Raw genomic sequence first — 16,126 nt, 5'->3', positions numbered from 1 at the left:
GGGAGTAAAGGCAAAACAAGTCGCTGGTTCCCTCTCCTCAGGAGTGCTATTAGTTGTAACTGGCTTTTAGCAGTTAGGGAGAAAAGTTTTGGAATAGCCATCTGCCTTTAGGACTTTAGAAAGATGTTTTCTCTCCTCAGCCATAAGCACTTGGTACGAGCAGATGTAAGCACTATAATCAGGCCTGTTAAATCTCCTCCCAAAAACATTCAAAAGGATGTTTTCAATGCGCTTATAGCTCTCAAAAAGGATCCGGACAGGCTTGTACCATCTGTTGACAAGGGTAATTGTGTTGTGGTTATGGACAAAAAGAAATAAACCTTTTCAGACTTTGGGGCATTTTTTCGCAAAACCTAAGGATCCTGTCACGAAAGGACAACGAACCGACGCTATCTATTCTATTCCGTGCAATGACTGTGATCACGAGTATATCGGACAGACCAAACGTCAGTTTGGTACACGTTTGAAAGAGCATTAAAAAGCGGTTTTCTTTTGCAAAAATGAAATTTCAACTTTGTCGGAGCACACATGCCTCACCAACCATGCAATTGAGTGGGATAATTCTAAAATTACCATCACGTTACCACCACTGAAAAATATATGCGGTACCACCAGCGCCTTTGTTTGGAAGGTATCCAGTTACCTCGCCACCAAGCAGACTCGCCACCAGCGAACTCGCCACCAAGGAACGATCTCGCCACCAACGTACTCGCCACCAAGCGAAGTCTTCTCGCCACCAACCACCAATAAAGAGATTAGTCGAGGAGAGTAGGATGTTCGGCTGGTAACCATGTTATTATACCAAACAAACATTCAGCTGTTTTATTCCGATATGGGACGGGGAATGTAGTGGGGCGTCGGCTTCAATGTCTACTCCAAACATACCAGCGATGAAATTATGTCAGAAACCTGCCTTGTAAAGTAGTGTACAAAAAAAAATTTAATGCAGTGGAATAATGTAGCGTTTATTTTTCTGTGGCTTTTCACAGGACTTTGTCTGTCAGCTGTATCGTTCTGTGCCGAGAAAAGGAGAATTTCGTTGGGGGTGGGGGACGGGGGATTTAGCGCGTGGTGTCTGTCCACATAGCGTTCTTTGGTTCTTAGTCCTCTTTGAAACTCGAAAACTTATCCTAGAAGATGAATTTCTTATCGCACGTTCCTGGCCGTAGGCGCCAAGAACTCAGCCAATAAAATTTGCTAGATCTTGAAAAAAAACTCAACAGTGTGCAGGCAAAGAAAATGTATTTGTGAGATTGGCTACTCATGTCAGTGAAGACGAAGTTGTCTTCCTGGTGGTTACCATAGAAACGAAACGTGCCAGCTCTCTCGGTAGAAATTTTCTTTCTTCATGGTACCTGGTGACCGAGTAAATTAAAATATTCCAAATTAAGTAGTTATTGGTCATTTCTGAGATGAATGTAACCCAGGCTTCGTACAGGGGGGGCCTGTTACACTCAACTGCAGTGTACCAGGGCATCTTGGATTTTCTTTGTTTGCAGACTCCTTATAATATTACTATCAAATCTGAATATTGTCCTTTTGATGCTTTGATGCTTTGAATATTGTCCTAAGATGCTGTACAGTAAATGTGTTGACTATTTCTTCTTGGTGTTTGTGTCCGTGAAAATGTAAGTAGATTAGGTCATGTAGACCCAAGTAGATCATAGAGAAGCTCTGTCCCTTTTCCCTGCTAATCGTCGTTTTCTCTTTTCCTCTCCAAGAACTTGTTTTGTTCAGAAATCAGTTTGCAGAAATATGCTGCAACCCTCAACATATTGTATATTGACCCGAAAGCGAAAAAAACAAAGAACACAAATCTTAATTTTTTTTCTGACATGCAGGATTGTGTGTTGTTGTGTCTTGTGTCGTCAGTACGTGTGTTTGTTGGTTTGTTTGTTGTTTATTTGTATGTATGATTTAGTCTGCCTTGGTAGATTTAGTGGCTATTCCAGAATGCGAACGAAAGAAAACTCTTGGATCTGCTTTGAAAAGTATGATCAAACTTCCCGAATCAGTGATCACGACAGTTGATATCAGAGTAACTATGTAGAGCTTTAAGCCGGAGCTGTCATATTAAGTTTTATGTCAAAATAAACTATTACTCAATAGTTCGTGTACAGTCAGAAACCGTCTCATCTTTGTGTCTCTGAAATAACAAGGGTTACACGTGGGTTGAAGACAGCGGTCTAGCATCGGGCATGGGTCAGGGGATTAATTCTGGTTAACCGCGGGCCAATCTTCCGCGCAAAATTTCAAAAGAAAACGTGAGAAACCGTTGTCTCGCAAAAGAAGCGAAAGATTAATAGAATGTTCGAAGAAATCTGTAGAAGGAAATAAAGTGCACATGTGCAGACGATTGACAGCTGCGACGTTGAGTGGTAGGAATAATTAATGCAACTTTCAACTTGCTTAGAACGTCAACGAAGCACTGTTCTTGGTGGGAGGGTTAGGGCGGTGTATATCATTCTCTTTGTAACTTCACTTTATTCGCCGAGTGTCCAGCATAGACGATTGACGACTTCGTAAAAGGATTAACCTATTTTTCCAGGAGTGGTGTAAAACGAAAATGCACGGCGACGTCAAATAGCCGTCAGTGATAAGTGAAGATACGCCGGTCAGAGCGGGAAAGTGGTAGTGGAACTTTAAAGCTATCATGAAAGACCTGGCTTCCTTGTAGTCGGTTTCGCAGCCAATTTTGGGTGAAATGGCCGAGAAAGGACCAACTTGCCCTGCCCTTTAGAAAGTCGGGATCTCGAGTGCATTTGAGTGGGAGACAATTCAGAGAATATTGTGTGCAAGTTGCCACGGGCAGACCCATCAGGGTCAGTTCTGGGCACGAAATACTCTTTTGAGTGTTTGAGTGATAACAACTGTTATGAAAGTTCCACTTCTACGAATACCGTCAAACACTTCGAATAACTTCATAGAAAATATACCATTTATTTGTCTAATTGACAGCCTCTTAACAGCACTCTCGTTCCCTTACGCCCATCCTTTACAATCACAATTACAGTTGACCGGAGCTTGGATTCAAGATCGCCAAGGACCTCTCCAAGACAATGATTTCACCTTAAGAAAGCCAACGCCCACTAGGAAGGGGTGCAGGGAAGAGAGATCAGACCACAGCTGTTCGAAGGTCTGATCACGCTATCTACTTGCTGAATCTTTATCCAAAAGTTCTAGATAACGGTACTCGATTAATAAAACAACAGAATTGTTAGTTACATTTTATCTGCGACTTAATGCGAGCCTCTATTTGTTTCTCATCAATCACTTTATTGACTCGTTCCGCAATCGGGAATGAAGTCTACTTCAGATACGTTTCATTAAAGGGCATGTAAACCCAAAAATACATGTTTTTCTCATACTATGTAAAAAGTGGCGTAGAGAACGAATCTGAAATTCGTTTTGTCCAATTCGACTTATCTTAGGAGAAAATCGGCATTTTCGCTTGAGTCTCTTTGCAGATTTCAGCTGCTGTCAATCAAACCGTTGAATGCGTAAAGTAAATCCCAAGGTGACATAAAGTGAACAATAGCAATAATTAACAATAGCCACGCTCTTAACAAAGCGTTTAGCAAATTTGTTTCCAGCGAATTCTTATATGGACTGACAGACTCCCGTTGGTCAAAATGTTATCGGAATTATAAAAATTCGTATCATGAAAATAGAAAATAGAAAAAAGAAAAATTTAGAAAAAAAGTATCATGAAGAATCTACTTCGTTAAAATCGCTTCAATCGGTAGAGAAAAATATGAGCGATGCTTCCGACAACCGGCTTGTGAGTGCGACGATCGTCGAGATAGAACTAGAGTCTATCTTGCGACAATAATAGGAATGTGGTTTCCATATGATAGTAACGATTGCTGAATATTTCTGCAGCGATCTCAGCGATCATATCTTAAAAGCTTTTACAGTTTTTTAAGCATTGTCTAGTTACCACCTCAATTTCAATACTAATTAGGCGGCGTGTGCGCGATTGTTTGCGGAGGCGGAGCTTAACATACCTTGATATTCTCGCGGGAAGTTTAAAATGGGTCACTTGTATTCTCGTGGGGGTCTCCAAAGGACAAATTTGGATAGAACACTACGATGCTTGGCAAACGTTTTCGAAATTCGCGTTTTGCGACTACTTCCAAAGTTTGGAATCCCTTGAAAATTTCTATGACGCTTTCTAGAATGTCAAATAAAAATAACCATATGGTAAAAGAGAAATCTAGCAATTGAGTGAAGATAAATTACGCCTAAAAGTGCGCTGAGATCGACTTCTCATACAAGCAGGATGCTAACATAGTCAATTTTCAAGGCAAATTTGCGACCTCTTCTGAAAGCGCAAGAACAAAGTGAGAATGATACACTATTCAATTGAACTTTCTTCTTTAAAAGCCATATGGTAAAAGTAGCATTTGAAAAGTAGTTTATCCGTAAACGAAGAGAACGTAAGCCTTCCTCGACATTTTCAGCCCTTTTCCTTTATTGTTTGACAATCATTTTCTAAGTAGCTTTTAAATTTAGCGCCAGCGTCTCAATGAAAGTCCCGGATATGTCGCTGAATTCTGGGCGATGATTTGATATGAAAATACAATAAAACAAGGGCACAATCTAAAAGAATGCAACAGAAATTTTTTAAACCCGCTGAGCTTCCGAGGGTGTTTTATATAAAATTGTCAAAGTTGCGAGTGTGGAACTTGTCAACCAAAGCCGACAACTCGTGAAAGTGTTTGTTGTTCGGAAATCGGGCAATTGTGGCAAAAAGTAGAGGAGCGAGGGTCTGAAACCCAGATAAGTTGTATCACTGAGTATCCAGGTTTTAGTCAATTTGCCTCGATTTCTGGGTGCTGGAGACGGCCTATTACGCGTACAGGCAGCAGTAAAGCACAGAGAATCACACCGGAAACGAGTAAGCTAAATGTTTTCCGTTTCATCTGTTTTGTTACATTTTGAGATCGATTTGCTTGAGTTGTTTCTGTCATTGATTTAATAATACAGTACTACAGCTAGCTGTTTATAGTTCCGAATAATTTGCTTCTGGTAGGGCCTGAATTGTCGGTACAACACCAGGAAGAAAAATGACTGCTACAAACAACAGAATGTTCGAACGGCTCGACGAAATCGGCTATCTTCATTTGAACAAGTTTCACAAATTGTGGCTTCAAATTTGCGTTATTTGGAAATATTTGCTTTGTATGCCGTTTTGTTTGAATCAGTACAAAACTGGACGACACAACGCTTTACCATTATGAAAAAACTGAGTATATTGAAGCAAACTGTGAGTAAAAAAATCATGACGAGACCGGCAAACAACGGCTGTGGAAAAGACTCCGTGTCTCACGCGATTATTAAACGAAACTTTGGAAGTTCCACCCGTGACGTCACAGGAAAGATGGCGCCATTCAAAATGGCGAATGTTTCGAATTTGGAAGAGCTTTTTCAAAGTGAAAATGGACTTTTGAGAAAAAACGAATGGCACCTTTGGTGTACTTGATATATTTACTAAACATCTATGTGAAAAGAAAATGAACGTTTTTTGGGTTTACATGCCCTTTAACTTCTGCCACGAAAAGTGACTCTTTAAAACAAATGACTATAATAACATGCCCTACTTACTACAAACTATTGTTAATAAGTACTACTGAAAGGTATCGCGATCCTTCCATAGTTTTACTCACATGAGAGACACCTTTCAAGGCGGTATAGTCGTATCACTTTCACAGCCTTTCAAAGTTTGGCCCTCAATCAATAACGGGTAGGTTTCGGAACCTCGGAATCTCCATGTATTCTGCAACGATGTTTCTGTTGGCTCGCTTGTGGCACTTGATGAAAATGCGACGGATTTCAAGCAACCGCTGAAAAAATACGAGACGACGTAGATTGAAATTTTGGTAGGTCTAAATCTCTCTCTTTTTTCCTTTTCCTAGTTTGAGTTATACTCAATGGTTGGATCACGATACAAAACTTGTTGCTTTTGTTACTACAGCAATACCGTATTAGCAGTGATACTGCACAATACCTTAGTCAATATAAATATTTAACAACATTAAATGCGGGTCTTCAGTTTTTTGTGCTCACAGGTCAGCTATCCTCGCAACAAAGCTAAAGATAGCGTATGGTAATCATGTCCCATAAAATTTCACAACTTTGGTGATCGAGATAATTTTTTAGGCATGCGCTCAGCTTAATCATCTTACACGAACGAATTCCACTCATAACAAAATTTAGTATATACTAAAACAGTGGATAGTGTTAAAGCACGCTCTGATTGGCCACTCAAACTTCGAATATCCTTTGCTATTCACTGCCGAGCAACTCGCGCGGGATTGCTCTAGAAAATATTTTAATTGCTGCAGGAATAAGCGAGTTGAAATCATCTTTTTGGGCTATATTATCTCACAGTTTTATTATATGTTAAAAACAACTATTCCCTCAATGTCAGTGGCTGGCGATGGATATTTACCTCGCCTCATCGCGACTCGGTAAACATTCACCACTACCCACTTCCACTTCGGTAAATAGCTGTTTGGTAGTAACTTGTTCTCATGCATAACACGCACATTCGCCTTCCGTTCCCATTGACATTTGCAAAGATTTTTCTTGAAGTGTTCATCATTTCCCTTCACAGTCCGAGTTAATGGGTTTCTATAATGTCGTTATCAAACCTTTTGTGTTTGAATCGAATCCTAACACCCTCTTTTGGCTTGAATGAAAGAAAAGCACTGTCTTCTTTCATGTTTCAGTTAATAACTGAAATCATTGACAAACTTTCTTCATTCTGATTGGTTGGGAGATATGCAGTTTTTGCGGTAACACAATGCAAAAGAGAGGTAATTCAGTGCAGAAAATTGCTGATTCACTGCAAAAAAGGCAACAATTTTAAGCCGTATTTTGGACCTATTTGCAGCTCAAAAACCTGATTTCCAGTAAGAAACATAAGCTTATCAGTTAACTATCTGATCTGTTATTCTGCAAGCACTCCTACCATTATAGCTCCAGCAAACGGTTGTGTAGTTAAGTTTTTTTCGTTCTTGTTTTAGTTTTTGATTGAGTTAGTTTGTCTTTTTACATAGCCTACAAAAAAAGTTAAAAAGCATACTTATATAAATCTATAGGGTAATTTGGTATTATCAACTGAGTTGATAACATAACTTGGCCACCGTGAAAAGTTTAGCTGACGTTTAGAGCGTTAGCCCCTTGCCAGAGCGGTTGACGAAGGGCTAACGCTCGAAACGTCAGCTCGTAAACTCTTCACGGTAGCCAATTTATGATATCAACTCAGATGATAGCACTAAATTACCCTCTTATACCCTTCCACCGACGCAGCACCAAAGTTTTTTAGGAACTTACACCCTTTACTCAATATAAATCTATGTTTACCACGTCTACACGTCAAACAATAAAGAGAAATGTTCTGTTCCCTTTATAAAGTATTTCTCTTTCATCTCTTTCATCTATGTTCACCAAAACAAAATCGTATCACGGTGAACCTTATTATCTCTCTCTTTTTCACCTTATACATATCGTCTCGTAGCCCAAAACAGCCGATGTGAAATCGCCCTATGTACCGAATTTCGCACAACGTGCGAAGACCAATTATCCTGTGCACTCTGGTGACCACATCAACGTCTTGCGTGTATCATTATAAGCATGCGGAATATCAATGCGCGCAGAGCACATCCAAATGGACTATTTTCACACTTTAAGGCTTTAACAAAACAAATCATGACGATAGCTATTTTGTATTGTTTCATTGACTGAGAAATCTGAACTAAAACTGGTTCTTTTCAAATTTCTCTAACGATTCAAACTTCAGCTATCTTTTCTTACATTTTTCTGATACAGTACCAAATTGTTGATAAAAGCTATCCTCATTTATAACTGCATTTATCATTGACGACACTCTATAACATTATAATAATACTGATCGTGTCTGAAGACTTACTAACTTACCGAAAAAATTATTTCAGAAGAAATACCTTTACGCTTTATATTTAAATGTACACAACCAATAGTATCAAAAATTGTCTCACGCTTTCTGTTCAAGGTCATCGATTATTTCCTCCATACACGGTCTCTCCTCAGGCTCTGTTTGCAAGCATCTCCGGATGAGAGCTCGAATCACGCGGTTTGTTACAAGTGCAACTTGCTGTTCACGCTTTTCCGGATCTGGCATTTCCTGGATCGACATCTCACAAAGAAGAACACCAAAACTGTATACATCAACCTGAATATCGAAAAACACTTACAATAAATTCAATGATATTAACCAATATAGCGTCAATGATGTCGGTGATAACGATGGTGTCGATGACGAGGTGGTGATGACAATGATAATGACGATAACTAGGCTCAAATAGACTACAAAGAGAGACTGACGGAGGAGAAAGCAAATGCGATTAACCCACAGAGCAGAAAAATAAATTGCAACATTGCAATTAATCGGAGCTTTGGGAACAAAGCTCTCGTCGTTTGCAGAGGCGCTACATAATGTAATGCAAGATATCTCGCGTTAAGTGAATAAAATTTGAGGATACACACCATTGGCAAAGGGTCACTGTGGATAAAAAAACAAATATTAAATCAAACATACCTTAACGGTTTGTTTTTTAGTGACTGCTTCAGGTGCACTGTAAATTGGCGCTCCAGGTGCGACTGTCATGGTATGTCGCATGAAATTAGCTGTGCCATAATCTGAAACCTTGGCTCGCCATTGGTCACCCTGTCGCCATAACAACACATTTGCACTACTGACGTCCCGGTGAATTATGGGAAATGGTTGCTTCTGGTGAAGATAGTTTAATGCTCGAGCCACATCCAGGGAAATATCGAACAATTCAGTGGCGGAAAGTGGTCGCTTTAGTAGTGCTCGTAAACTTGTTTCCATGAGCTCTGTAACAAACAACGGACTTCCTTCGTCATTTGTTGCGCCAATGAACTGCAACAAACACGGGTGACGGCATCTTGAGGCAATGTTCATTTCACGCTCAAACAAACTGCGGTTGTGATTGGAAAGAATCAAGTCATGGATTTGTTTCACAGCTACGGCACAGCCACAATACTTTCCTTCCACAACATTTCCCCAGCCTCCCCTTCCAAGGCATTTATCTGTCACCTGAATTTGATTGCGTGAAATAACCCAGTCAGGTGACTCCTGCCGTTGACGTTCACTTAAAGCTAATTGTTGAGCTGTCGAGAGACTCATCTCGAGTTCAATCACCTGATTTTGTAATCCAGCAATTTCTTCATCTTTTCCCTGTAGTTGCTCTTGGATATTGGTCAATTGCTGTGTCGCCTCTCTAATTTGTACGTCTGAATTCACTAAATGTTCATGTAACTGTCTTCGTAAGTTTGTCACTTGTTCCTCTGTCTCCCGGACTTGTGTCTCTGAGTTCACTAACTGATCTTGCTTCTCTTGTAATTGCCTTTGAGCTTTTGTCAGCTGTTCCTCCATCTTTTTCACTTGTGCTTCGGAGTTCACTAACTGATCATGCTTCTCTTGTAATTGTCCTTGGGAGTTTATCAGCTGTTCCTCCAACTTTTTCACTTGTGCTTCGGAGTTCACAAGCTGATCATGCTTCTCTTGCAGTCGTTCGTATTCGTCTGCCAACCGTTGCTCCATCTCTCGTAACTGTCTCTGTAATCTGTCACCTTGTTCCTGTTTTTCCGATTCTTTCTCTTCCAGTTGTGCTCGTAATTGAGTCACCTGCTGCTCCATCTCTCTCAATCGTACGAGTAAACTCTTTTTTTCTTCGTCATTTTCTCTCGGTTTTTCTTGCAAGCTCGGCAGCTGACCTCCCATGTCTCGTGATTGTCGCTGCTTTCCTTTAGGGGAATGAAACGTAAATGACAAAACAAGAAACCTCTAAATGCAAAGAACCCACACACAACACAGGTTGTTCCAACAAGTTGGTACATACTGTCAGGCTCCTTTCTAGGGGATATCGTCACGAAATGGTTGAAAGAGTCTAGCAACTGCATCTTTTACAGCTCGTTGATCTTGTAATCAATTCACTCTCATGAATTTGCTCCGTTTTCCTTAAAGTTTCCATCGTAGTGACGAGAAATGATGTCTATGGAGAAATCTGATCGCACAATTTCTACATTATAGAGCGAAAAATATTCTGCTCCGATTGAATAGCCTTTTTTTAACTGGAAGAACAAATTCTCAACATTTAAATGCTTTAAGATAAGCTTATGGGAATTGAGCGAAAGGGGAATCTGTTCACAGATTATGATTGCTTCTACTCCAGAAGAATTTAATGAATTAGTTCGTCTTAGATTTTTAGCACCTTAATTGCATGTATCTCAAGAAAAGGAAACAATAGAGTAAAATACCGTGTGATTTTCACGTTTTGCTTCAAGCTATTTTAGACTCTTACTCAAATTGGTCACAACAATAGGGTTAAGCTTAAATGCTGTTCAAATTTCACAAATAATTTGATAACACTTTTGCTAACCTTTCATGATAGGAATTCTGCCTCTCACTGACGAGAAATTCGTCAATCGCACAGCACCTTATCATAACATAATTCAGTAATTTTGTTCTTAGTTTTAGAAAGGCTTGTTCACACCAGTAACACGATCGTCGAAATCGCAACCACAATTGTACGCGTAGTCGCCTAGTGTGAATCAATAAACCGCATGCTTTTTTTAAAGATTAAACATGGCGACTGAATTAACATGAGCATTTGCTTGCCCTTCTTCTTTAAAGGTTCATTTTTCGCTTGAAGGCGTTGAAGAGACGTATAAAAGAAAAGAGGAAAACAAAATTCCCATGCTTGTCTTCAAAATCTTAGCACAATTCATTGTTAAGACCTGAATATTTTCGAGACTTTATAACTAAAAAAACCAAGGTTGTGCAAAAAGGGATGGAACAGAAGGTGTATGACAACTTATTACGGAAGTCTACCCGAACCCACGAATTGAAAATAAAAGGTTTTTGTAAAAAATTTGTACCCTACACGTCCCCACATAAATCAATGATCTCCACGGAAAGAAAAAAGGTATGCAAACATCCAACTCTAAAGGAATTGGCGACACTTTTTTCGGCTCTGCATCTCACACAACAACAACAAAGATCAAGACCGCGCAAAACAATATGCCCCTTGAGGGACCTGGTACAGGATTGGTCAATCCCAGTATTCATTCTGACCCCAGTAATACCAAAGTTGCATATCAATTTGTCACAAACAGTTCATACTAATAATTATACTTGCAAAAGACTTAAAATTTCAGAAAAAAATGCACCGTGGGACATCACATCATCATACGACTTAAGCTTCAGTGTCCCAGGCAAAAATTGAATGTTTCAATTTCAAACACTTTTTTGAACTGGAAGAACAATTTCTCAACATTTGAATGTTTTTAGGGAATTGGCTGAAAGAGACATCAGTTCACAGATTATGATTTTCTGCTTCTTTATGCATGGTGTGCTTGACTAAGTGAATAAAAAAATTTGTAAAACAACTGAGGTATCAAATCATTTGTCTACCTGATGGTACATTAACACAGCTCATCGATCTTGTATACATTTCATCTTCATGAAGTTGCTCCAGCTTTCCCTGAGCTTCTTGTCTTGCAGCCTTTTCAGGATAACCATCAAAGTCCTTCTCTAGTATGACAGTTTTAAATGGTACAAATGCTGCATAATCTCTCTTACAAATAAACTTTTGAGAGCCACATCTTTTACCACTACCAGATCCAAATCTTTCATCCTAAATAAAAATGTGATACAACAACTTTTAAAACACCACATTGCCAATTCAAAGTTTACAGCGTAGGTATTGTTCTTACAACCAGTTAAACTCTATCACCCAGCCTGTATATGCACTTTTAGTTTCAGTAGTTTCACCTAAAAGATCTGCAACAACAAAACAAAACAAAACCAGACCTAATTTTAAAGAATTAATGCTTGAAATATATTCCAAGAAAAACCAGCCACATCCCAGTCAGTTTCTTTCTAAATTATGCCTTCGGAATGTCAAATGAAAATTTTTGCTTCTTTGTCAATGCCATGCCAATGTTTTACAAAAGGCTGGCCTAACTTGATTAAATTCTGCATCATTTGACAGGCAAAAATTGATCCCTTAATAGGGTATGTCAAATTTTTAACAACTCTGGGATTCATAGCTGCATCTATGAACAGGTAGCATCACTAGACTATCATTTGGACAACCCGCGATGATCAACCCACAATTGTGCTGGCTAATGCATGTTTAGTAAAAACTTTTGACTTGGTTATTGGTTTGGCAGAAAGTCCTCAAGTTTAAATCATGTCTTCATTTGATCTTTTTCAAACGCAGATAAAACCAAACAAAACATTGAACCTCAATTAGTACTGCAATAACAATTGCAATTCACTCCTGTTAATACTGGAATAAGTTATCCTCCTGAAATGTTTCCTTACTAGTCCTTCAAATCCACTTTTCTTTTAAATAAAAAAAAAAAGTGACCACCACAATTTCATAGTTAACTAAGTTCTCATTCTCACATTTGGATAGGAAAACAGATCAGACATCTATGCTTTTACTTAACTCAGGCTACACCCAACAATCATTTCTTTCCTTTCTTTTATTTCCTCTTTGCAGAAACGATAGACCCATTTTCACGTGTCAAAATGCAAAGGGAAAATGAAACATAATCATTCAGTTTAATCTCCACTGATAGCTGGATAACACTTCAAGGCTCAGTCACAGTTGGTTAAATAAGTATGTTAATAAACTTACCAGTTCTAATCCTACAATTATGAAAACATTTCCTGTTGAATCCTTCTCCTCACCAATATATCTCACAGTTCCTCTGACTGGACTATCTCTAATAAATGTCACAACTCTTTCATCAGTCTTAAGCACTCCATCAATTTCTTGAAATGACCTTTGCTCGTGTTTTCCCATCCAAAATGATGAAATTGAATCCTTAAGACTCGATCTAATTTTAGCCCCAAGATTTTCATCTTTTTCTGCAATTTTTGAGGATTTCAAGTCATCTTCATCTTCTCTAGCTGTCAATTTGTCCAGTCCAACAAAAACCCCAGAGTCTGGCTCACAGGTAAAGTATCGCTTGTTTCTAAATGTTCCATCACATGTCCCTGACCCTGGATGTTTCTAGATATGTTTAACCATATATCATAATCATTAATATTGAAGATTATTTTCATCATTAACAATCATTATGACTTTCATTATTATCATCATCATTAACATTAACATTACCATACTTGCCATTGTAATCAATGAAAATTTTATCCTATACCAACTGCTCAGCATCCAGTACGTGACATACATGTACAACATACTACCAAGAAAGCAGGAGATTTTAAAATCTTAACAGTTAACACGACATGTTCTTAAATAGAGATGACACCTTACAAATGATTGTTTGAAGGGCAAGTTTTATCATAACATATTGTTTGTGAACTTTACTAGTATTTCATGACAATTATGAAGTAGAAAAATTTATAAATCCAAGTCGTGGGCAGAATTAGCTCATTGAAATCTTGAGATGTTCATTCTAAATAATGGTCAGTTTATTTCCACTAGATCTTAACACTATGACTCTAAGAATTCTCTTTTAACTACATGTAGCTGCTCCTTGCTGCTAATCAATATACAACTTCATAGTGCAGTGATAATAAGATACTTGGGTATGACGGAGAAAATTGTCTATGCCTTTAAATTCAACACTCACATGTTTCAATCAAAACACTTGCCATGATGAAACTTAGAAAAATTGTTAATCAAACTGGTATGACAGTTTTTTAATAGATGCAATTTGTTTGCAATTGTTTGTCACCCCCTCCCCACCCTCTTGAAACAAGAGGAGATATTAACTGAATATATGCCCAAACAGTTCAAACAACTGTGTCAGCTATTTCAACAGACCTTTAAGCTAGAAAATATGCTAGCTTGAATCACTACTTTGACTTAACGAGAATCTGCAAGCAAACAGAAGTCTGCTTGAAATCTAATCCCGTGGTTGTGTGTTTTTCTAGAGCAGGTCACAAGGGTCACCTCAGAAAAGTGACAAGGTTGTTGTAGATTAAACTATTTTCATAGATTGCTGTATTAATTAAGTGTGTCAAAAGTAAACAAAATCATGAATTTTCCTAAGTAAGGTAATGTTGAGTATTACTTTCTTGGCTTTGACTAGCAGAATCTCCCTAAATGCTCACAAATGAAAGGTTAAGAGGATGAACAACAACTCTTTGACAGTTTTCTAGATTGTGATTAAAATTCTTAGCTATCTTAGTAAAAAAAGGTGGAAGGCAGCTTCAAAATTTACTAGCAGGGAGGCAGTTTCCATGCTAATTGACAAAACTTGACACAATAAGACTTTTCTGTTGAATTGTTTTTGTTCTTTATGAAAAGCACACAAAAAGGAATCAAGTGTTAAGTTATAAATCCTGGAAAGGAGTCCCATGTCACATGAAGTTGTGCATATTGTTATATCAAGAGAGGTAAATTTTCAAAACTTATGAGCCCACAACGAAAACGAAACCAAATTAGTGTGAATAAAGCGTTTAAATCTTCCCTTCAGCCTAGGAGTCTTCTAGGAGGGTAGATATTGAAGACAAGATTCTAAGAGTTGAAGTCAACTTCACTAAGTCTGAGAAGGTTAACTGAAATACTAACCAGATGAAAAAGCCAGCTTAACTCGGTGTGACATGTTACCTTCATGTTGATTCATGATAAGTTTGTACAATCTGCTGTGTTCCTGTCTGTACGAAATTTACATCAATAAATGCAAATTGTTACAGTCAACAACACGACTTAACTAATGCATCAGTACTTACGATGAGTTCAACTCCAAACCAAGTTCCCAGACTGGATGGTAATACACCTTTGTACCGAACAATACCAGGCAAACTCTTTGAAAGTTCTTCCATTTCAAAGAAAACAGCACTTCCAGGTGACAATTGTCGGCCAAATGTCAGACGTTTCGTATCTATATACGTTTGGTATCTTCTTTCAAATGAAGCGACTGCTAAAAGCAAGTTGGTTACTTCCTCAGATAGTTGAGCCATATACTCCGTACGACATTCAAGACGTAATGATTCACGTTCAATTCCAACAACAGCTACTTTAGTTGAGTCTGTAGGCTGTTCAGCCTCGGGAACACCTTCTAATATCTCGCCTCGCAAAACTTGTATTGGTCTAGAGTTAAAAATGTGGCCGAGCGAGAAATATTCAACTTTTTCAACTACGTGTCCGACTCTATCACGAAGAAGAATATACTTTATACTGGGTTCTTCCATTTCGTGCCGAGGAGACAGGAACGACGATTTCACCTTCTCTGTAAACAAACTACAGCTATTTCAATTTACATTGTCGGATCAAAGCTTCAAATGTACGGGACAAGACCGAAAGGCGGTATGGGTAGATTAGAATTAATTTTAGGCTTTCGGGGTTGTCGGCGCGAGATGGACATGGAGGCTGAAAATACAATTAGTATTGCCTTGTGCGTCTTAACAAAGAGCAACAAGAACAGATATGACTCCTATTAAGATTCCATATTCCCCTTCGGTCTTGTCTTGTAGGCTTGAGGCTTTGATCCGACAACGTAAATTGAAATAGCTGTATACAGGAATAGCTCCGACCCAAGCCTGGCGGTGTGCGCACTCCGATTGCGTTGCATTGTGGTAGCTTCATTTTCAATATGGCGGTGAAAGCAGCAGAATTCAGCAGATTTTGACTGAACATTCCGTAAAAGTTAGGCCGTACCTTTTTCCTTTCACCATAGGTTAATGTAATTTGATTTATTCTGAATGTGTAAAAGGATTTTTTGTTCGTATTTGTCGCGTATTCTATGATTCTCAAGGACAAACGCGATCACTGTTTTTTTGTATGTAACTTGAGATCGGATTTCAAGAAGGCCAAATTTGATGTACGTCGTAGTTTGGAGTCTTTCAAAGATTTGGATGACTGCTTTGATCCTTCTTTAACAGCTCTGACTAAACGCTCTCAAACGCTCTCCAACGGTACATGTGTTTCTCGCATTTTAAGTGCGGGTGTTTTAGACCGATTATGGCCGAGAAAAGGCTTATTGTTGCGTTACACAGCGTTACTATCCTATTATATACTCAATTGTCTTGTAAATCTACTTTCCTAAGTAAAAGGAAATTAACTTATCGGGA

At 38.6% G+C, this 16,126-nt stretch overlaps 1 protein-coding gene across 1 annotated transcript; it reads right to left on the bottom strand.

Moving 5' to 3' along the window:
- Positions 1-5,377: 5,377 nt before the first annotated feature.
- On the bottom strand, positions 5,378-15,409 carry LOC131793377 (uncharacterized). The gene is made up of 6 exons (XM_066163024.1): positions 14,786-15,409; positions 12,720-13,097; positions 11,486-11,708; positions 8,585-9,816; positions 8,025-8,218; positions 5,378-5,846 (listed from the first exon to the last, which is right to left on the bottom strand). The coding sequence occupies exons 1-6, from the start codon at positions 15,245-15,247 to the stop codon at positions 5,684-5,686; spliced, it is 2,652 nt and encodes an 883-aa protein (XP_066019121.1). The 5' UTR covers positions 15,248-15,409; the 3' UTR covers positions 5,378-5,683.
- Between the last annotated feature and the right edge of the window lie 717 nt (positions 15,410-16,126).

The sequence above is a fragment of the Pocillopora verrucosa genome, chromosome 3 (genome assembly GCF_036669915.1).
Source record: "Pocillopora verrucosa isolate sample1 chromosome 3, ASM3666991v2, whole genome shotgun sequence".
NCBI lineage: Eukaryota > Metazoa > Cnidaria > Anthozoa > Scleractinia > Pocilloporidae > Pocillopora > Pocillopora verrucosa.
Note: the sequence above shows the minus strand (reverse complement) of the source record. Positions and strands in the feature narration are given on the sequence as shown.

What these genes read in the sequence shown, in the direction of transcription:
- LOC131793377 (XM_066163024.1), bottom strand. Translation starts at nt 15,247, where the DNA reads ATGGAAGAACCCAGTATAAAGTATATTCTTCTTCGTGATAGAGTCGGA. An exon ending in GGTTTGGAGTTGAACTCATC is followed by an intron (nt 13,098 to 14,785) that starts GTAAGTACTGAT and finishes AAACATATCTAG; the next exon opens with AAACATCCAGGGTCAGGGAC. An exon ending in CTAAAAAACAAACCGTTAAG is followed by an intron (nt 8,219 to 8,584) that starts GTATGTTTGATT and finishes TTCGATATTCAG; the next exon opens with GTTGATGTATACAGTTTTGG.